The 22413-nt window shown below is 36.7% G+C and overlaps 6 protein-coding genes across 6 annotated transcripts; 3 read left to right on the top strand and 3 right to left on the bottom strand.

Annotated features, from left to right (window-relative positions):
* Positions 1 to 398: 398 nt before the first annotated feature.
* Positions 399 to 1709, bottom strand: GCK72_009723 (uncharacterized protein; the record flags this gene model as incomplete). The annotated part of the gene is made up of 5 exons (XM_003113035.2): positions 399 to 1071; positions 1115 to 1242; positions 1285 to 1470; positions 1523 to 1604; positions 1648 to 1709. 5 exons carry the CDS (start codon positions 1707 to 1709, stop codon positions 399 to 401), a joined length of 1131 nt encoding a protein of 376 aa, XP_003113083.2.
* A 545-nt stretch (positions 1710 to 2254) lies between these two features.
* Positions 2255 to 3041, bottom strand: GCK72_009722 (uncharacterized protein; the record flags this gene model as incomplete). Its single annotated transcript, XM_003112933.2, has 4 exons — positions 2255 to 2521; positions 2564 to 2695; positions 2750 to 2866; positions 2910 to 3041. 4 exons carry the CDS (start codon positions 3039 to 3041, stop codon positions 2255 to 2257), a joined length of 648 nt encoding a protein of 215 aa, XP_003112981.1.
* An 878-nt stretch (positions 3042 to 3919) lies between these two features.
* On the top strand, positions 3920 to 5505 carry GCK72_009721 (uncharacterized protein; the record flags this gene model as incomplete). Its single annotated transcript, XM_003113122.2, has 4 exons — positions 3920 to 4009; positions 4056 to 4439; positions 4487 to 5293; positions 5341 to 5505. 4 exons carry the CDS (start codon positions 3920 to 3922, stop codon positions 5503 to 5505), a joined length of 1446 nt encoding a protein of 481 aa, XP_003113170.2.
* A 350-nt stretch (positions 5506 to 5855) lies between these two features.
* On the top strand, positions 5856 to 6925 carry GCK72_009720 (uncharacterized protein; the record flags this gene model as incomplete). Its single annotated transcript, XM_053727504.1, has 5 exons — positions 5856 to 5999; positions 6056 to 6259; positions 6332 to 6643; positions 6689 to 6838; positions 6884 to 6925. 5 exons carry the CDS (start codon positions 5856 to 5858, stop codon positions 6923 to 6925), a joined length of 852 nt encoding a protein of 283 aa, XP_053587081.1.
* A 164-nt stretch (positions 6926 to 7089) lies between these two features.
* Positions 7090 to 7810, bottom strand: GCK72_009719 (uncharacterized protein; the record flags this gene model as incomplete). The annotated part of the gene is made up of 3 exons (XM_003113020.2): positions 7090 to 7348; positions 7399 to 7694; positions 7739 to 7810. 3 exons carry the CDS (start codon positions 7808 to 7810, stop codon positions 7090 to 7092), a joined length of 627 nt encoding a protein of 208 aa, XP_003113068.2.
* Positions 7811 to 16158: 8348 nt separating this feature from the next.
* On the top strand, positions 16159 to 17678 carry GCK72_009718 (uncharacterized protein; the record flags this gene model as incomplete). The annotated part of the gene is made up of 7 exons (XM_003113180.2): positions 16159 to 16382; positions 16428 to 16523; positions 16796 to 16932; positions 16979 to 17137; positions 17184 to 17325; positions 17373 to 17498; positions 17570 to 17678. 7 exons carry the CDS (start codon positions 16159 to 16161, stop codon positions 17676 to 17678), a joined length of 993 nt encoding a protein of 330 aa, XP_003113228.2.
* Positions 17679 to 22413: the final 4735 nt, after the last annotated feature.

Genomic DNA, 22413 nt, shown 5'->3' with positions numbered 1-22413 from the left:
CACTATAATTGAACTACTGGTCGAGATGTGCGAGTTGTTGTTTTTCATTTCAAACCATAATCAGAACAGAATCATGTTTAACGAGAAACGAGAAAAAAGTGTGGTGATTTTGCCAAAACTTTGAAAGATAATTTGTCGTCATTTATGATGCAAAATACGCAGAGTGTCATACACCCAAAGCACGGAACATTACGAGCAGACTTTGGCAAAAAATGCAATAAGGGGCAGTTTTTCCATTTCCTTGTTGGGTCATTCATTTGACAGATTTCAGATCATGAATTAAAAAATAAAATCAATTAATTTTTCGAAAAGGAACGATATTATGCAGCATTTATTGTTAATAAGCAATAGCCAGAACAGTTTAAAAAATGTTTTTTTTAACATAATAATGCCACTTATTAATCGTCTTCTTCGTCGTCGTTATCTTCGGCTTGACGAGCAACCGCTGGTGGTACGGCCCACATTCGGCGATGACGAATGAATAATGGTACTCCGAATCTACCAGGTTCTTCTTCCACGTTCGGATTATCATCTTCGCGACATCTCTCAGTATCCACCTCGAATGATCTCACAACAGGGGTTTCTGGCATTATCACTTGAACTTGAATGTTAGCGATTTTCGGACCAAAGAAACCTGCCCAGAACATTCCATCTTGTCCCTCATTCAAAACTGTCAAGTGACGCATTCCCGAGGGATAGTCGTCAAATTCAATAACGAAATCTTCCCAGTTGTTTTCGGTCCACTGTTCCCAAGTTCTGTGAATTGACTTGAATCTTTTTTGATTAATATTTTCTGTAGTTTGGCGCATTCCGATTTCTTGGATCCACTGCGTTTCATTGTAATTCAGTTGCGCCGCAAACGAAAGTCTCGCAGAGCAGTCATGGCGGTGATTAACTTTTTGTGAAATTCGAATCTTGGGACGTACATGATCCAAAACCCAAGCATCAATTCCGGAGTGGATGAGATCAATGAAAATACTTATAGTGCCGGCAGTGAAAGAAAATGCAAAACAATTTGATACATCAGGATGACTCTTACATCCATGTCCGCCATCGATTTCCATTTTGATTCTGCAACAAATATTTCATAAGAATTTATTTAAAAATCAATCACCCGTCAGCAGGTCCTCGAATCGAAAAATCGTCCGAACGAAGCACACCTCGAATAGTGTGATCTCGAGCAGCTTCAAAGTGAGAAACGAAGAGAGGAGTAATTGGAGAATAACCACGACCACTGAGAACCTAGAAAAGATAATATATGAATGGCGAGGAGCTTTGACTAACAATTCGCTTCATATCAAAGTTAAAAGTCGATACATCAATCTCGTTGTTTCCATTGCCGCCAAATTTTTTGTTATTCGATGCTCTTCGCCAATCTAGAGATGGCAAAACGTCTGGAATGCCTTGAACGCGAGCATGCTCTACCCAAAACGCACAGCTGGAAATAAGCTGCTCAAAACGATGACAGGTCTGGAAAGTTAACTATACATTGCAAATACACATAATACGCTGATAAACTAACCAAGATACAATTCACAAGCGACTGTTTGTCCAATCGATGGAAGATTTGTTCGAAACATTCGTTCGATATATTTTCAGCATCCCTGAAAACTAGGTTGTTTCATGAAATTATTCTATTAGGCTTACATAATCATTGGAGTATTATTAGATGGACGTTTCTGGAAAAGAGAAAATATGGTGTTCAGCATTGAAGAAATAACAACTTTTAAAGGGAAATTTATAAAGCCAGCGTGAGTCATGAAACACAGAGAGACCCAGGCAGCGAAGTGTTACGAAATGACCAAAACCATGTGACCGCTCTTACTTCCCGTTTTTTTTCCAGATTTGAAAACTGAAGTAGATTATAATTCTCTGCGAAGCTTGATTCAAGTTTTCAACATTCATTCCCGCATTATTTTAACGATATGTTCTGCCTAGGATTGCACACAAAGTGGCACAATGAAACTCGCGTACACGATTAATGATTCTTTTTCCGTTTTTCTATCTCTTGCGGAAGCATAACCCAGTGTTTCTGAAGATACATTGTCCCAGTTTTCCCGAAATCGCTTGGACGATTACTCGCCTCCAAGCACAAGGTCATTTCATCCACTTTTTCTTTTAATAGTCGGATCAAGCAGGAATCAAGAGTATAAGGAAACCGAGATTTATTGACTGACCGTGCGGTAAAATTGTGTCAAATAATAAAAAATTAGTATCAATAATATTTACATGACAGGTTCTAATCAAAGAAAGTCTAGAATGATCTATCGCAATCAGTTGATGGGATGGCGTCAAAATCGAGGGCTGCGACGTTTTCAAGAACTTCGTCTTCGCATACTTCTCTTGCAATTTCAAAGTCAGATGTTGGATTGTCCAGATTCATCGGAGCACTTATTCTAGTGTTTCTAGTTGCTATGCTCGTCAAAGGAAGATTGTAGTCCGGGGAATCGAAAGCAACATGTGAGCTGAAACTGTTTCTCTTCTTGCGTTCCATTTGTCCTTCGCTGAGTGATAAGAGTGCCTAAAAACAATGTTTGTTTTCACATTGAACTCTATAAAGTACCAGTTTAATTGTGATGAACACGTAAATCAGAACAACAACAAGAATGTTGAGATAAACTGCGAACCAGATTCTGGTAGTTTCGTCTTTCTTCAAATTTGTCATCAAGCCTTCCGATGATTTGCGCGACGTGGCCTAAAGACAAGTGTGTCAATATGACCCCTCCCACCGTCAATGTTATATACTTACTGTACCCTTTCCAAAGAGATTTGACGCCGAATCAAACATTCCTCTTGTTTCCTCAGCTGCCTTATTCATCCATCCCGGCACTTCTACCCGTTGACCGAACAATTCGATACTATTCGACTGTAAACATCATTAGTTTTTAAGTATTCTCTTTCTATAGTACATTTGACCGAAGTTTCTCCGCGATCGGCCTATTAAAATCCGACACATCGTTTTGCTCCTTATCGTTTGGAGATTTGACGTAGAAACCACACGCAGAGTTAGGAATCAATAACAGAATTATCCAAACTTGCATAATAGAAGCTGAAAACACGTAACATTAATGAACCATCGAGCGAAGAAACTTTTTCAAACCACGGAAAACCTCCCCGTAGAATTGAAAACGGCATATTTAGGAACTTGAAAATTTCAAGTCTGCTGTTTTTCAAGCATCGATCACTTTTCCTCGAGTAGTACACAGCTGATTCCATTTTTCGCGCCGGGACCTGGTGCACGTAAATCTTCATGCGACCGAAATAATCAACTGTTGACCAGACTTTTTTCTTGCTTAAAAGTCACCCGTACGGGCCCGTTGCAATCTTTCGCGTGGTTCCTTCCTTCAACTAGTACCCTTGAGCCTGGATATTTTATGAAACGTATCATCAGATTTACGCTCAGGATTATCAATCCTGATTATTTTCTCTTATTTATTTGCCTCGTTTCGACCTATTATTGCCCGCCAAGTTCATTCTTCGAACTCAGAATTTGAGCAACACTCCATTAAGCGCGTGAACTTTCCTTCACGTGATCCATGAGAGGTCGCCACGGCAGCCTCCACGTTGACAAACCGTCCATGCCCGCGTATGCTGACGTGTCACAACTGCACCGTCCACTCGTTTTGCAGTTTCGGCCCACATCGTCTCCACGGAGCGGCCGTCGTATTTTGTCTCTCTGTCTCTCCTTTTTTCTTCGAACGTGCGCTTTTGCTTCTTTCTCTCGCGCCTCGCTGCCTCAGTCAGCGTTTGTGTGACCACTGACATTTTTCGAATCTAACTTCGTTCTAATGTCAACAGACCTATCTTACCTCTTTTGTCGACCGTGCCAACTAACGCATAGCTCCTTGTGTTCTTTTCAACTGATCGACGATATTGCTATCGTAAAAATTATCAAATGAGTTCAAATTTTCAGGTAATTATGTCACCATCATTGTCTCTGATCTTCTTGTTCGCCGCTTCTATCGCGGCAGTCAGCGCTGACAGCGAAAATGTTCTTGTTCTCTCCGAGGTGAGGTTTTTCAGCGTTCTCATTGTCTCTATTGGTTCATTTTCAGAGCAACTTCGAAGAGACTATTAATGGAAATGAGTTCGTACTTGTCAAGTTCTACGCCCCATGGTGCGGACACTGCAAGTCTCTGGCTCCAAAATACGACGAAGCTGCCGATTTGCTGAAAGAAGAAGGATCAGAAATCAGACTAGCCAAAGTAGACGCCACTGAAAACCAAGCTCTGGCTTCGAAGTTTGAGGTTCGCGGGTATCCGACGATCCTCTACTTTAAGAGCGGCAAGCCAACAAAATACACTGGTGGACGTGCTACAGCCCAAATCGTTGACTGGGTTAAGAAGAAGAGTGGACCAACTGTCACCGTTGTGGAGACTTCTGAGCAGCTCGAGAATTTGAAGAGCAAGAATAGAGTTGTTGTGATTGGATACTTCCAAGTATGTTTATTTCCGTGTAGTTTAAAATGATTGTTTCATATTTCCAGGATGCCAAGTCTGAGGCTTCTACTATTTTCAACGAAGTTGCTGACTCTGCCGATGACACGTTCTTCGCTGTTGCTGGATCTGCTGAAATTGCATCTTCTGCTTCTCTCAACTCTGATGGTGTTGCATTGATTCGCACAGATGGAGATGATAGCGAGACTAATACTATCGAGGAGGCCGAAATCACCAACACGATTGCCCTGAAGCAATGGATTCATGGTTACAAATTGTCTCCAGTCACCGAGTTCACTCACGACTCTGCTCAAGAAATCGTTGGAGGAGATCTCAAGAAATTCCACTTCCTGATAATCAGAAAGTCAGACTCTGCCTTCGACGATACCATCGCAAAGTTCACCGAGGTAGCCAAGCTGTTCCGAGCAAGAGTTGTGTTCGTTCTTCTCAACATTGACGTTGAAGAGAATGGCAGAATTCTCGAATTCCTTGGAGTCGATGCCAAAAACACACCAGCCAACAGAATCGTTAGCTTAGCCGACCAAGTCGAGAAGTTCAAGCCACATGACGGAGAGGACTATGAAGCCTTCACTAACTCTTACTTGGAAGGAAAGGCTACTCAGGACTTGAAAGCTCAAGAACTTCCAGAAGACTGGAATGCACAGCCAGTGAAAGTGTTGGTTGCCTCAAACTTCCACGAGATTGCTCTTGATGAAACTAAAACAGTTTTTGTCAAGTTCTATGCTCCATGGTGTGGACATTGCAAACAACTCGTTCCTGTCTGGGACCAGCTCGCAGAGAAGTACGAGTCAAATCCAAAGGTCGTCATTGCGAAGCTTGATGCTACTCTCAATGAGGTATATGCGTTACTTGCTTTCATAAATACATATTAAAGATTTTTCAGCTCGCTGATATTAAAGTCAATTCCTTCCCGACTTTGAAACTCTGGCCAGCAGGATCTTCCACACCAATCGATTATGACGGAGACAGAAACCTCGAGAAGTTCGAAGAGTTCGTCAACAAATACGTCGGTTCAGAATCTGCATCTCAGGAACACGAAGAGCTTTAAATCTTCATAATGTATTTGTTATTTATTGTTTAAAGTCACGGTTTCCGATTGTGATTACTCGTTTGCACCCAAAAAATATATGAATGGCCTAAAAATTTGTGTTTCAAATGTTCTTGTTTGTTGAATTTTCTGAGTTATCCATATTTCTTCGTTAGACACTTGGTCTTAAACTAGAAAATTTAACGTTTCGTATCTCAGAACAACTTGAGTTTTCAGAACGCATCCTTTTTCATAATGAGTTCGACTGAGAAAAGGGTTTTTCTCGATATTTCACTCGATGAAAAGCCAGTGGGTCGCATTGAAATCAAACTGTTCATTAAAGAAGGTTGAATGCGTAATATTATCGTAAAATGAACATAATTTTAGCTCCAAAGACATGTGAGAATTTCCGTGCACTTTGTACCGGGGAAGTCGGAATGGCTCCGAACAATAAAGCTCGTCTACACTACAAAGGAAGCGAAATACATAGAATTGTTAGAAAGTTTATGATTCAGGTCAGAAAACTTCCAAATTACACTCCAGCTCCAGCTCCAATAGTTTTATTTTTAAGGGAGGAGACATTACTGATGGAGATGGTCGAGGAGGGTTCTCAGTTTATGGGCGCTACTTTGACGATGAAAAATTTGTCCTGAAGCACACAAAACCATACTTGTTATCAATGGCCAACAAAGGCCCCAACTCGAATTCGTCGCAATTTTTTATCACCACAGCACCTGCTCCACATTGTAACGGAAAACATGTTGTTTTTGGAGAGGTATAACTGAGAATAAGATAATTACCAAAAAAGATGAGCAGTATATTTTTGAAACTTCAACTTCATTTTCAGGTGGTCAGAGGACAAGAAACTGTTGATCTCATTGAAAATCTTGATGTGGACGAGAAATCGAAGCCGCGTGGGAAAGTTCTTATTACTAATTGTGGAGAAATGATCAGAAAAAAGAAACTAGCGAAAACAGAAGAAGAGATGGCAGCTTTAGAAGCAAAGAAAAAGAAAGAAGCGAGTGTTGAAATTCCAGATGTTCCAAAATCGTGGCTTTACCGGGACAACGATCAGGCTAAAACCACATCCTCAACTACCACAGGAAAGCCAAGACGTCGAGAGAGGAGTCGATCGAAGTCTCGTGAATACCGCCCAGAGGTTTACTTCAGAAAAAGATAGATAAATGTAGAACATGTTATTAAGGTTGGAAGAAGAGGAGACCATGATAGTCGCCGAATGTACCGCGATGTGCGCAAAGATGACTTCGGAATCAAAGTTCGAGGACGTGGTGGAGTCCAATTTCGACGCGAAAGATCTGTGACTCCAGATCACTGGAAACAAAACAAGCCATCGGTTGGCTAAAATTTGAATAATCACTTGAAAACAATTGTTTTGCAGAAATGGACCGAGGAAAGTCGTCCTGTTGATCTTCTCCCTTAGATTAATCACAGACAGAAGTTTTTACTTACTTGTTTTGTTAGTTATGTTTCTATTCAAGCCGGTATATACTGTAAATCTCGATCGGTTTTTAGATTGTTTCTAATGATACTTATTATGTCATGCGTTAACCTTGTTTTTCACTGTTTTCACTTCTGTTCCCTGTGTTACTTTCGTTTTTTATTGATCAAGCTTATTGGAAATGTCTCCAATATACCATTTTCAGTATCATGGTATGCAAACGTTTTGTAGTGTTTGATAAGAGCAGCAAGTGAGAAGAATCCAGGAACCAATCTACCGTGGTCACTAGAATGAATTGAAACGTCGTCACATTCCACTCGAAACATACTTCTGTTCAATTTTCGATAAGAATCATAGTGTTTGCTCTGGCTGATGGGGAAGTGGAAATGATCCCCTTGGGACGATCTGTAAAAATATGAAAAATGCTCATCTGTTTGAATCAAGAATAGACAAACCTGTAAGCCAGCATCAATGGAAGAGAAAACTGCATCGTTCCATCTTCTGGCATACGATAGTAAACAACGAATCCACAAAATCCGATCATGTTCTCCGCCTCAGTCTCAGTTGCCCCACCGATAAAAAGTTTAGGGTTTGGTGTTAACGGTGAATTGGAATTCACAGTTATCTCTCTATCCGAAAACACTTCCGATGACAAACTAATAGCTGGAGATTCTTCGTTGAACGCCTCCTCTACATTCTCTCGTGTTAACTTTTCTCCGTGTGGATACACTGTTCTTGTCTTTCGACAAATCTGAGAATATAATGAAAACTTCAAAACTAATCAATTTATCTCACCAATCTTCCGTATTTATCTTCTTCCAACAGATGGTCATTATCCTCTTCACCATCATCTTCCTTTTCGTGCATCCTCCGATTATTTAACTTTTTAATGGGAATCAAAAACGAATTCGCGTTTTTACATTCGAGGGAGATATCTAGAACTCAACGAAACTTCACGGGAAACATCTTCTTTTCCCAAAAACGTGAAAATTTGTTAAGTGTTTGAAAAAACGTTCAAAAGTTTTTTTTAATCAGAGAAAGAGACTTTGTAAACATTGTAAACTTCGATAATTTCTAATTTTTTATTCTTCAGATTTTTTTTTTGCAAACATCCGGAAATCTCAAGAGAAAATATTCAATTCTCCCCATCTTTTCCTTCAAATGTGTACCTGACACGGATACCTTTGCTCTCTTGTGTGTTGCTGAATAATTCCGTATTCTTTTGTCGGCTCAAAAAAAGAGACAACTCCTACTCGAAAACGAAGAACAAAGACTGCAATCTTTACGCTTCGAATGAGTTGATCTTACGGTTCGAGCTTCAAACTTTTTGTCTTCTTTATCTTCATTTCCTTCTAGTCCATGTTTAAACGACGGTGGGCTCGAGAATATTATAGTAATAAAATGTTGTGGGCTTTGAAATTCAGAGTTCCGTTTGTTTGTATTTGTTATTTTTGTTTATCCCATTGTTCTCTGTCATGTAGATCTCGGCCGCCTGGTTTCACATTTCAGGATAACTCATTTTCATAATCTTATTTTCAGTATGGTGTCTGTCTGCATATGCATAGAGGAAGTCAGAAATATCCTATTGTTTTGGGAACTTTGTGCCGAGTTTCTATGAGAATAGCCATGTTTAACTGCATGAGATTATCATGAATCGTCTTTGAATGAATCTAAAGATAATGTTTATTCAGTAGAGGGTCACGTCTGGACAGACCAGTTCATCCAAATCAACAGTTATCAGACCCATGCACTTTTATCTACTCAATCTAGAGTTCAATCGGTTATATTTCTTTCTCTTCTCCCTTTCGTACTTATACAAAACTTCTTATTTGCAATCTTTAAAGAAAAATGATTTTTCAAAAAATATCCGTTTGGTTTATATCATAACAACCTGCAAAATGAACCACATACTATTTTCTGAGTTATTCTACTTCCTCGACAAAATCGCTCTACATGTGTGTTTTTCATTCCTTTCATACAATTTCAGTCTTTTTTCTCGCCTGTTCCATCTGATTCGGAGACATGTTCCTCTATCTCTTTTTGCCACAATAATTTCATTGTTGCCCTCTATCCTTCATCCTTTTCTTCACTCCTTTTTCTCGGTTTTCATTCGTGTCCCTCTTCCTGTTTTCTCCACGATTTCTGCTTTTTCTCCTTTGATGTTCATCTGAAAAGTTTCCCAAATGGCAAGGTGAGTGGGATAAATAGAGTAAACGAGGAGAAAAAGCGGGAGGGAACCTTCTGAATACCAGGGACTCCCCTTGGGAAATATCAGAATAGAGATAGAGTCAGGATCTACTCGAAACAACGGAGAAAAACGGAGAAGAACCAAAGCAAGAGAATTGAGGAATTTGGGGGAGTAAACTCGTCTGATTTTATTCGAAAAAAAAACAAAAACAAATTGAACCAACATTTTATTGAACTTGTTACCAAGTTTAGTTGAATCATCGACTGGATTTATACTTCTAATTATTTAGAATCAACGTTTGATTTTTGTTATGAAAACTATTTTGGCTAATCCTAAGCAAGGCTTTAAATCAAATACAATATATAACTTGCTGGAGATATTGTGTAAAAACATTCTACAGTCGCTTCTGAGGGAAGGAATTTCTCTGATTGATCCACCAACTTTATCATGTCAAAAGTATTTTCACTGGTAGCAGATTTAAATCAACTGAAGCTACAACTTGAGACGTTTAAAACACCAATTCCAAGTTCTTTGAAACGTTCTCCCAACCCCTTCACTCTTCTCTCAAACTACAGTACCTTATATAACAAATCGTGTTTATATTTACCCAATTATCCCATTTTTGTTTTGCCCACAAAAAATGGCAGGGCAGAATCAAATTTTTATACTATAATCTATACGAAATTACCACAAGACCAATAAAAATAGCTTGCCGTTTATCCGTTTATGTTTTTCTCCAATCTCCTCTTCGCCTAAATTGAGTGTCATTTTCATTTCATCTCTTCCCATTTTCGCCCTTTTTCTTTTTTTCCTTTCTCGGAAAAACAACGAACGTGTCCTTAACGTTAAGATTTTTGGATGAGACACAAAACCAAAGTTCTTTCGTTTCATTTTCGAATTTAGTGAGGTATTAGGGAGGCTTTGGAGTTCAAATCCCCTGTTCTCTTAAAGCTAGACCATAACCATAAATCTCTTTCTTTTCGAAAAGGAGATTAACTTAAAATTCATTTGAAAATATCAGTTTTTATAGTTTTCCTAATCCTACTGTAGGACTCCGTGCCGTAATTCAAAATGCGTACGTGCAAGATAGAAAACTATGTTTTGATGTCATTTAATTGAAACTAAATCTTCGTTTTCATGTTCTCATCTACATTCAGAATAACAAAGTGAACATTCTGTTTAAAAGTAAGCGTTTCCTATTGGGCTTTGACAAGAAGGTTTTGAGGACACTGAAGTCTAGTTTCCAATTACTGTTGATATTTGGATTGTGTTGTCTAGACGGAGTCTTTGGTAGGTTTACTGGTATATTTTTTAATGTCTTCTACGTGATCATATTCACGTCATCAGAAATTTCTACTTTGGTATTCTGCAGAAACTAAATTCGATGACGACGTCACAATTTTTACTAATTTCGAGAAAACAGATCAAAGATTTATGAAACAATTGATGAAGTGTCGGGAAAAAGACATGCAAGTCGGATGTCTTTTCCAGAATTAAATTACAAACCCATTTTCTAATTTTGCACAAGTGACATAAAACGGATATTCAGAGATTCGAGAAGAGATTTGTGATCAGTGGAAAAAATTCAAAAAACGAACGATTCCGTTTCAGATTGATCACAATGCTACATTTTCGTGTTAATAAGTTATTTTTTTAATATGATCCAATCTGATAGCATCTGATATGACTTTTCACACTTGTGTCAAGTTGGTGGACATTTGTATTTGATTCATCAATAACATCTAAATTGTAGTGAATAGGGGCCATGTAGATACTAAGTATATGAAACACAAAAGTCATTATTTTTATCCTTCCTATCAAATAGTTCCACTTCAATGCCCTTCTCGTTCTGTTGTTTTCTGATCTGGTGCCCAGTTCATATCGTTTCAAAAATAACCAAATTGTCCAAATTCGGCGGAGCGATGCGAAATTTATTCAAAGTTCTTCTCTTTCTTTTTTTCTTCTGATTCCCGATTCCATTGTTTCCATTTCAAACTAGTTGAGATACGAATGAAATTATGTATGAATCACATAGAATGTTGCTGTATATCTCATTATATCTGAGAAATGCGTGGGACTACATTTTCTGTTTGCAAAAAAACGGAACGCCTTCATTCTTGGTTTTTAACAAGATTTTGTGACATCATCAAAACACCTGTCAGCACTGTTCACCTCGTTTTTTTTCTTTCCTCTCGTGAGATTTTCATTCACTTCATCGTGATTCAAAAAAGTCATGAGGCCGTGGCCTTTACGGTGCTTTTTCTCATTTCCATAGTAATGGATAGTAATAAAATAGAAAAGAAGGAATATAATTTCCTTCGACTCCATCCTTCGAATTTTAATGGCCCTTTTATTTGAATCTCTATGGCAAAATGAGCCAATGTTCGTCATTTCTGAAATCATTTCTCTTTCATGCTCCTCCCCTTCCTCGAATGTCTTTCCAATCTCATTCATTTAATACGATACATTCATTTGACATGGTTTCGGTTGAATTCTATTAAGTGTCCATTCATTGACATCTAAATCGAGTATCACTAAATCTGGGAATCCGCACGTCGAGAAATTCGAACTTCCGGCGCAATGAGATCATTCTGTAATTTCAGAATTTAGCTAAAGTAAGACGGGAACATATTCAGTCTGTCCGTTTCAGTATTTTCGGAAATTTTAACAAGCAATGTGACTAACCTAATTTGGGTTTGTACGAATTCTTAATTATTTCCTCTTTTCTCTTGAACATCATTATAACTTTCAACATTACCAGAGTTAAGAAAAAAATAAAGAACTGGCTTTTGGTCTAGAAAAAATAATACAGAAAAAGAACTTTTTGTTCTTAGAATTAGAAAAGGTTGCTCAAAGTATGATATTCAGTGCGGAAAATGGAAGAAGGAGAAATCAATAAAAAGAAGGGGCAAACAAATCCAGTATCAATTCCTGACTTTTCTGATAGCTTTTCTCTTCGAACAAAACTTCTCAAACTTCTTGCTCACTTTCATCGTCGTTTGCACTAAAGAATGAAGAAGAAGAAGAAGAAGAAGAGATAAGTACTTTTTCCACACATTTGAATTTAGAATCAACTCCTTTTTCTCATTCATTCTTCTAATTCCCTTAGGATTCATTCACACAGTAATTTCTTATGCATCAGACGAAAATGACGCGGAAAAAATAAGTTTTTTTGGCTCTATTGGCAAATAATGGTCCCAAACGCAAAGAACGGTCCCAAAAAATAAAAGAACGGTCCCAAAGACTTACATGGTCCCAACCGCAAAGAATGGTCCCAACCGCAAAGGATGGTCCCAAAATTTTGGGTGACCCAACTTTCCGAATTGAATGGTCCCTACCGCAAAGAATGGTCCCAACCGCAAAGAATGGTCCTTCAAAATTGATACGAAAAACTTTTCACCATTCTCTTAGGCTTAGGTTTCTTAGAAATTGGTGAAAAAATTGACAAAACCGATTATTAATCGTATTTGTCAATTTTTTTCCCAATTTCTAAGAAACCTAAGCCTAAGAGAATGGTGAAACGTTTTTCGTATCAATTTTGAGGGACCATTTTTTGCGGTAGGGACCATTCAATTCTGAAAGTTGGGTCACCCAAAATTTTGGGACCATCCTTTGCGGTTGGGACCATTCTTTGCGGTTGGGACCATGTAATTCGGAAATTTGGGTCACCCAAAATTTTGGAACCATTCTTTGCGGTTGGGACCATTCTTTGCGGTTGGGACCGTTTTTTGCGGTTGGGACCATTCTTTGCCAATAGAGCCGTTTTTTTTTGGAATTCAATCGAAGTTACTTCTGCATCTGTTCAAATAGATTTGTATCTTTGATCGACTTTTTGTATTATATATTTAAAAAAGTTACTTATTCCTTTGAACTATCGACTCCAAATCCATATCAGTTCATCAGAAAACCTAAAGTAAAACCGAAACTAAACATGCATCTACCGTATGCTTTTCGATCAGTAGTCACCAATTTTACAGTACTTTTGAGACTGTGTCAGCCAGTTGTGAGTCAGTTTTCTATTTGCTCAGCCATTTCTAATTCTCTCGTTACATAAATCGTTCAACACTGTTTCAACAAAACGGCAACTGTGAATTGCCGTGTGCTGTGCCACTGCTGACCCAGTATTTTGCTCTTTTTTCCATTTGCACCCATTCGAAAATCAGATGAAATAGAAGAAGAAGATGAAGAAGAAATGGGAGAAGAGTTCAATTGGTGTTCGGTTCAAAACTGTCAATGTCAATGTTGAGACTTTACTTCTCCCACTTTTATTTTCAGACTATATTCTTCAAGTAGTCAACATTTTATTCAAAAAAGTACTGTATGTAGTGTGATATTCTTTTGTATTTTTCTTATTACCGAATAACGGAGGGATTTTTCCGAAACGGCAGCTTTGTTTGATTTTCAGATTAATAAGAGTTTCTCCCCCCAAACGGTCGGAAATGAAATATCACGTACATTTTTGCTGGGCTCTCGTGTTTTCAGCTTTTTGCAATTCAGTAAAACCAGTTATTTAAATTTCAGAAATTGGAAAATTGAAATACTTGAAATTCAAAAGACAAACATATTTAATAAATTATGACTCAAACGAATTAACAAATGTATTCTGATGATTCCATTTCGGTTTTCCGGAAGTTCTATAAATCTGACTTTTGACTCCCTGGTGACACAATTTATCATTGAAACAGAACCGTTGAATCACGTCAATACGTGACATTCATGACCGAAAAAATCCTTGTTTCCTGTCCAGAATCTTCCTTTTTCCAATTTCTTCTTACGGGTAGTTTGCAGAAAAGATTGAGATTTGCTTCTTGCTTTCAAACAACCAGACTCCCTTTTCAAGCACTTTGTTAGATCTCTCTATCTCTCTTTTTCTAATAACTTCTTGGAACTTCTTCTTCCCTTTTTCTTTTTTCTTGTTTTTATACTTTTATTTCATTAATTCAGGTCAAAACGGAAAGAGTGTTCGAATAAATTTTCGTTTGATTTTTGACGCTTTTCCGTCTTTTTTACTAGACACTGTTCCTCGTTAGAAAATAATTTTCAATAGAAATATTTGTTCAGCAGATGAGAGACTGAGCACATGGTTTTTTCGGGTTTTGTTAAAATTTGAAATTGTAGCCTCGTTTTGAGAATGTTCCAGAACAATCAACTTCTTTTTTCTCCTCTTGTGATATCAATACTTATTAAAAATTCATTCTCAGCCTCCAGATTCATATTCTTTTTGAAAAAAAAAATCAGAGAGAAAAATCATTTTGTATGCAGAGAAAAATTCTAAACATTGAAAAATGAATGACGCATGAATTGAATCTTTCAACTGATTTCAAATCTCTGCAGAACTCAGAATTTGTAGTTTTCTGATGTTGGACTGACCCCCGTTAGAACCCGACTTTTGGCTTTTTTTGAGAATACTTATAAAACAAAAATCCAATACACAAAATGTGGAAACCTTTCAACAATAAACTGATATTTCATTTATTCCCGTTTTTCAAGAATCAGTTACTCAGATCAAATATAAAATTGTTTTCAAATTCTTATGAAATGGATAAAGTATACTCTAAAGCATATAATCTTCTAAAGAAAACTCAATTTCTGAAATCTCACGGTGAGAGGAAAGAGAAAAGAATCTGTCTAGTCTGATTGAGAAATCCTTTCCATTCGAATACATTCTCTGAACAGTTTGATCTTGTTGAAAAGTCTGAAATTATTGGAAACTACACCGGATTTTCTACACCAGAAATTCAGTCTAATTCAAAGTGAAGAAGTTAAAACAAGAAGTTTGAGAAGTTTTCTCCCAGTTGATTCTTTCAAAAGCATTCTTCGTTTTCCAAAATACCTTCTCATCTCTTTTTTCTTTAGTCTCAAAGTCACACATACATCTTGCAAACTCCGCCCATTCATGTTTCTCAACTCTTTTTCCGTCGAAAATCTCTTCTTTTTCGAACTAATCTTAGGCCTTATGCATCACACTAATAGGCTCTATCTAAGATATTCTTGTGATGTTTTAATTGATTCTCCACAATAAACTCTTCTATTTTTATTCATTTGTTTGAGGTCAAAGATGTCATTTTGTTATTTCCGATCCCATCTAATTTATCACAAAGGAATCTCCTCTTTGAACTCTGCTCATTTCCAATTGACACCTACAGCAAGAACCACTTCGTGTCTTCTCCGAGATCCTCCTACGCGAAATGAGAGTTTTCTCCCCAATTAGATGTTTCTATCTGAGCATTCATACTCTCTGCTTTTTTAGTTAACTCTCGTTTTATTCTGATGACATCCGATATTTATACTAATCTTTTTATGCTAAGTCTAGTTACACTTTGAAGAAGAAATCAAAGGATTACTCTTTGTATTTCAGAATCTATTTATCTTTTTGATCGATTGTTCGCTCAGAAAATTCCTATTGGAAATAATGAAATCTATATCCTTAACATATCTATCATCTAGGTTATCTCATTTCCGTTCAAGATTCAAATCAAAACACAAGCTCCGCCTTAACTGCTTTTGCAGAATAAGGAGCAGAGCTTGAACGAATAATTTTGTTATAAATAGAGTTTAGAATCACATTTATTTACTTAATATAATTGTTTCCAATAGAGTTTTCTTCTATCAGCTTCTGATTTCTTACTTCTAGTAAAACTCAACACCAGATGTCAAAAAACGCGTGAAAACATGACATTTTACAACTTCATAAAACCGTGACTCGACTCAAAATACAAAAAGAATGCTTTCTTCAAGAATCTTGCATGTAAAAGTGTATAAATTGATAATAAAATTGCGGTGATCTCAGGCAATTTCGTTTCTTGAGACTTAAAATTCCATTGTAAGTCTCGTTTGTTTACTCATGGTTAGTCTGGCCTTTAATTTCTTTTAATTTGGTTGATAAGTTTTTTAAGAACTTCACAATTTTGAACTCTTTGAAAGCACTTCCTTTTCAGTTTTTGAGATCTGACAATCATCCGTTTTCCCCGACTCTGATCTCGTATTTTCAATCAAGTCAGAATGTTACAGTAATCCGGTTGACACGATGTCGGTGGTGGCGACAATCCCATTCGCTGGATTGTTCATCATCTTATCGGTCGTTGGAATCATTGGAAATGTATTCGTCATTTATGCAATCGCTGGAGACAGAAATATGAGAAAGTCAGTGATGAATATCCTGTTGCTCAACCTGGCAGTTGCTGATCTCGCCAATCTAATCTTCACAATTCCAGAATGGATTTCTCCAGTTTTCTTCGATACATATGACTGGTTAGTTCCTGGTTCTTCTTGATTCTAAACTCAAAACCACTTCAGGTTATTGCCATCATTTATGTGTCCAGTGTGCAGGTATCTTGAATGTGTCTTCTTGTTCGCATCCATTTCAACTCAAATGATTGTTTGCATTGAAAGGTGAGAAGTTTAAAATACACTTTACGAAGAGAATATGACAAAGATCGGAGTGAAAAGTGCAAAGTTCGAGCAAAATTTTGATTTCTAAAGACTGAACTTTGTGTGAGTCAGCGTAGGAACACTGTAGGGAAGTGAAAGAATTGTAGAGCTATTGAGAAAGTATGCATTAGAGAAGCAAGGGCCATCTTTCCTTTTGGGAATTTCTGTTCCAATTGCTGTCTCGTGTAAAACGTTCCAAAATGTTCCGGTAACAACATGAAAATTGAGTTCAGATACATCGCAATCGTTCTTCCAATTCATGCCCGCCATCTTTGTTCTCGTCGAAATGCTCTGATTACGGTATGCGCTTCATGGATCTTCGTTGCATGCTTCGCATCTCCATATGCCGTTTTGCATTCGGTGAAAACAAGTAAGTCACTTTTTGAGTCTTCAACTAACCAACTATTTGTTTCTAGCAACCTGTTCGAATACGGCTGGAAAATCAATCTGGTGGCAGAGATATAAACTGACTGAATTTCTGCTATTCTATTTTGTTCCATGCTTGATAATAATCGGAGTTTACACGAAAGTTGCCAAGTGTCTCTGGTGCAAAGATCCAACTCTTCAGAGTGAAAGTAAACCCATCCGTCTCAGTTCCGTACAAAAAACATGCATTTTCAGCTCGTTCTTGTCTCGAGAACAAACTGTCAGTTCGTGGTGCCGAAGCTCTTCGTACCAGAAGAAATGTCGTGAAAATGTTGATTGCTTGTGTGGCTGTATATTTCATTTGTTACTCTCCAATTCAAGTCATGTTCCTATCCAAGTGAGTTTATTTTCATTCTGCCACTTGATACATACATATATCTTTAGAGCAATCCTGAATGTTTCAATCCATCCACCATATGAATTCATTCTTCTTTTGAATGCTCTTGCAATGACTTGCTCCGCCAGCAACCCACTTCTGTATACTCTTTTCTCAACAAAATTCCGCAGAAGGTAAGTTGTTTCTTCTTTTTCCAACTAATTGAATTTAAATCTCCGCATCAAAAACTCCTCTTGTCTTCTAGGTTACGTGATGTTTTGTACTGCCCGCCTGATGTGGAAAACGAAACGAAAAAGACTTATCTATCGATCAATAACACTTCAATCACTGGTCCACGGGCTAGTTTTAATTGATTTTTCAAGCATGAATCTGATTTTTTGTCTGATATTCCTTCCGATGTTACCCTCTATATTGATTTGCACCTGAATTTTATATTTCCCTTGTTCTCATATTCAGATCTCTTCCCCCATTCGATTTTAGATATATACTTGTGTGTCTCTCCGTCGTGACCAATTCTCCCCGTTTTCGAATTAAATGTAAATAAAATATTTCGCATGTTTTAGAACGTATTTGAAGTGATTTTCCAGAGTGCGAACTATCTTTTCAACGCTTTATTTCAGTTTCAGATCTCCTTGAATCTACGGAAGTTATTTGGGTGTCGAGTATCACAAACGGAAACGCCGATTGAATCGATTTCGAAATTATGAAAACTTGTTTGAATATTTGTATAAATTTCCTAACTTCAATAAAATTTATTTCAAACTCACTATATTTGGAAAATCAGTAGCTCTCCTTTATAATGTGTAAGTTGCTGACAAAAATTACAGTATCGTTGTTGTTATCTTCAGCGTGGTTTTTACAGTTCACAACTCTCGAAGATTAAAAATTGTTCCGATGATAGAATTAGTCAGCATTCAGTTGTTTTTTTTGTAAATTTTTTTTAAACCATACAGTAGCGAGCATAAGTGAGCACCCCTAGGTACTTTTATGTGTAACTCAGCTGAAGCATGTCCGTTTTGCCTAAACTTTTTTTTGAAAAGAAGCCAAAATATTCAGCAATACGAATATATGTTTTTTGAAAAACTTCCATCACTGATTTTTACGATAATCGATTTTTCCTGATCTTGATTGGAAAATTCGAAAAAAAACTTTTTATTTTTCTCTTGGAGTTGTTGAGTTTTTGATGTCAAAATGATGGAACATGTTCAAATAAACAAAGAATTATGTTGAATTGGCTTCTCAACTCCTGATCATCGTACTAGAGCTCCAGAAGTCAAAAGTAGTGCCCTCGGAAAAATCTTCATAACTCATCAAAAAAGGTTTCAAATTAGCCGAAACATGCACCAAAAGACGTGTCTTGTGTTTTTCTACAAACCAACATCAGAAAATTACAGATTAAGAAAAAATAATTTTTCTAATATTTTTCTCTAAAAATTTTTTAAATTCCTATTTTTTCTCAATTTCTGGTATTTTCTGGATGAAAAACAAACATAACTTTCAAAAACTGCATGCACGATGCTTTATCACACATAATAAAACACATCTATGTGTTCCTTGTTCGTGTTGTAGTCAGAAAATACCAGAAATTGAGAAAAAATAGGAATTAAAAAAACATTTTAGTGAAAAAATTAGAAAAATTATTTTTTCTTAATCTGTAATTTTTTGATGTTGGTGTGTAGAAAAACTCAAGACACATCTTTTGGTGCATGTTTCGGCTAATTTGAAGCCTTTTTTGATGAGTTATGAAGATTTTTCCGAGGGCACTACTTGTGACTTCTGGAGCTCTAGTACGATGATCAGGAGTTGAGAAGCCAATTCAACATAATTATTTGTTTATCTGATCATTTTCCAACATTTCGAAACAAAAAACTCAGTAACTTTTTCAAAAAACATATATTCGTATTGCTGAATATTTTGGCTTCTTTTCAAAAAAAAGTTTAGGCAAAACGGACATGATTCAGCTGAGTTACACATAAAAGTACCTAGGGGTGCTCACTTATGCTCGCTACTGTATATCTGAACGGATGTAAGTGCATTGAAAATGTTGGAATAGGAAAGGAAACCTCAAGTTATAGAGTCATTGATTTTTATATTAAAAACGTAATTTTGGTAAAATGCAACTGTTTTCCTTGCCGCTAGAAAACTATTCAGTAATTTTATTACTTAATAAAATTTCATGTAAATGGATCCGTGCAAGTGGGAAGAACAATGACCTCGTTTATATCTGATCAAGGACGGTGACGTAAAAATGGATCTATGTATCTTACAGAAAAGTAATGAGTGTTCGTTGCGTGGTACTCAATTCCAAATATAGATGAAGTTGAACATTTCGACAAAAAATTCAGACAAATTACACGTTTTCGTCTACTTCAAAAATCTTATGAAAGAAGTCCGAAACCGCATTTTCTTGACTTAAGAGATTTGAGAATATTTCAAACAACATCAAAACATTCAATAATAAAAATTAGAGTTTGTGCTCTCTTCATTCTCCGTCACCATTAAAATCTAAATCTTGATAAAATTGGAACAGTATCCGATATCATACAGTATCTTCGTAATTTACTGAAAAATAAAGTTTCTCAAATTAAGAAAGTTCATTTGCCGAAAGTCATTTTTTTGCACGTCACTGCCGGAATGTAATGGAATCAAATTAGCGAAAAAGGAATCGTGCTTCCTTCCTAACTGCATCATATATCATTTGCCTTCTTCTTCTTTTCCTTCTTTTCCTTTCGTTTTCTGAACCTTGATTAATTTTTATTTTCACTGGCAAATCCTCTCGCCGCTTTCATTTCCTTTTCATTTCTCTCACATCAGATTTGCATCGCTGCTGTGCTGTTTCTCCGGCTACTGCTGGTTATAATAATGACTATAATAATAATAATAACATTGAGAGAAAAGAGAAAAAGAGAAAGAGACTAGTCAGCTGCATATTCCATCTGCGTTTCTATTTCTTTTTATACTATTTCCTCTTTTTCAACTCGTCCCACATTTCCGAACGACCGATTATAATGCCTCGGTAGGGGCGACCAGGGGCAGCAGTTTCGAGGATACTCACTCACTTTGACGCCCCGTTTTTTGTTTTCCGTGAAAACTCTCTCTTTTTTATTTTGCGTCCTAAATACACTAAGCTTTTGCTACTTTCTAGTACACTCTTTTTCGTTTTCTCCCTTGTCGATCATCATGAAAATTCGGTTAAATGAATAATTTAGACCGGGAAAGAAATGAAAGAAAAACGTAGTTTGTGAACCTCTTTCTGCCATTTCTTTTTTCTTTTCTTTGCTTTTCTTTTGCTTTCGGATTCAATGAAAAGAACCAAGGATCGTTAGAAAAAAGAGAAAAAGGACGATGGAGAACAATAGAGAATGTCTTATTCTTTTTATTCGTTGGGTCCTTTCGGAAAAAAGAAAACGAATAATGTATGTGCTCCATTTGGTCTTTGTCAACGTTTTCGGAAAATTTTGGTAATGTTTTTGAGAAAAAAAGAAAATTATAGTATTCTTCATCTGAAACATATCGGAAATACCATAAGAAAAAATTTGATTCTGTAAATAAATGTTTGATTTGATAAAAAATCAGACAAAATCTCTCAAAATGGTGTGTCTAGCCGATAATGACGTTTACTATCCTTCTTCAATTTCCCCAGTTACTTTGAGAAGTAAATCTGTTTTCTCGTATCAACTGTGAATATTCTTGGTATCACTTTTGTGATTTCTGAAATATATATATGTTGAATATAATTCGGTCTAGCACTGATCTATATCGTATTACTTCCTCGTCTCCAGATAACAATATTTTCACTACAAACCACAAAATCTCTCCATCGTACTTCCAAAAAAACGCCATGATTTTGGGTGACAAATTGAGTTTTTCAGCTGTTGTAAGTGCGAAACATTGCTTATATTTTTTGCTCGATGACTTTTGTTACATTCATTCGTTAATCTCTTTTTCCTCTAAACTTTCGACGCAATTTTCTCTTCTCTCGGGAATGTTTAAATTGACAAATCATGTGGAATACACCAAGAGAGCTCTCATGCTTTGATGAATTCATCCGAGTGCTCCCGTTCGTTCGAAATGTGTCGTTGGAGATCTTGCTTCCGTTTGCTAGTAGCAGCTGTTGTGCTTTCTCGTGTTGGCATCGCAATTAGTGGAATCGTTATCGTTGTGGCAAGAAGGAGAGGAAGAAGAAGGAAGAAAGAAGAAGGAGCATCACCAGAAAGAAAAAGACAAAAGAGTATCTTCCTTGTCATTTTTCTTGATGATGTACTTGCCTAATCGCGCCAAAAGATGAGCTCCTACGCGTGGGTTGAGCCGAGAAATAGAGGCTTTGGCAAAGATCTTTCTCATCTTTTTTCCGCTCATATGCATTATTTTGGCGCTAGTGAAAAACAAGAAAACAGCTCACTTCAATAGGCGAACAGGAAATTCGAGATATTATCTCATCTCACTTCACTTTTTATTTGTATCTCTCTCACTTTCTCTGTCCTTTGATTTTTTGCATCACACAAATTTTTTTATTTGTCTTGAAAATTGAATATTCGGTAAATATTTAGAAGTGTGAATTCAACTTGATCTCATCTTTTGATATGTTCTCGACGGAGAGTCATTTTTGATTTCACTGAACTTACCGATTTGAGAATATTTTCGGTATTCTCATAATCTTGACCAACTCTTTTTTTTGTTTATTTCAGATTATTTCCAAAGCATATCGGTGGTTTTTTAAACGCTTAAAATCAGTCTTCGATTCGTGAGAAAAAAATTGGAAAAAAAATTGGAAACGAAAAAGAACACCATCTTACTATTAGCATCAGATTTTTCTGGGTTTTTCAAAATTTGTTCCAAACACGAATCTCACCTACCAGCTTCCAAAAAACCTTCATTTTTATCAGGAAAACGTCGTTCTCTTCAAAATTACCAAATCATCTGAATTACTGTCTGGAAAAATTATAAGTAAGACCCTCGAATTCCTCACTCAACCTTGAACATCGAAATATGAACTTGAAAATTGTCTAGTGACTTCTCTAGTCTTGTTCCGAATTCTCAAAGTACACTCACCTCCTCTCGTCCGTTTCCACTTGAAATACCTGTTAC

Source organism: Caenorhabditis remanei, chromosome III (assembly GCF_010183535.1).
Source record: "Caenorhabditis remanei strain PX506 chromosome III, whole genome shotgun sequence".
NCBI lineage: Eukaryota > Metazoa > Nematoda > Chromadorea > Rhabditida > Rhabditidae > Caenorhabditis > Caenorhabditis remanei.
This window is presented reverse-complemented; position numbering and strand designations above follow the sequence as displayed.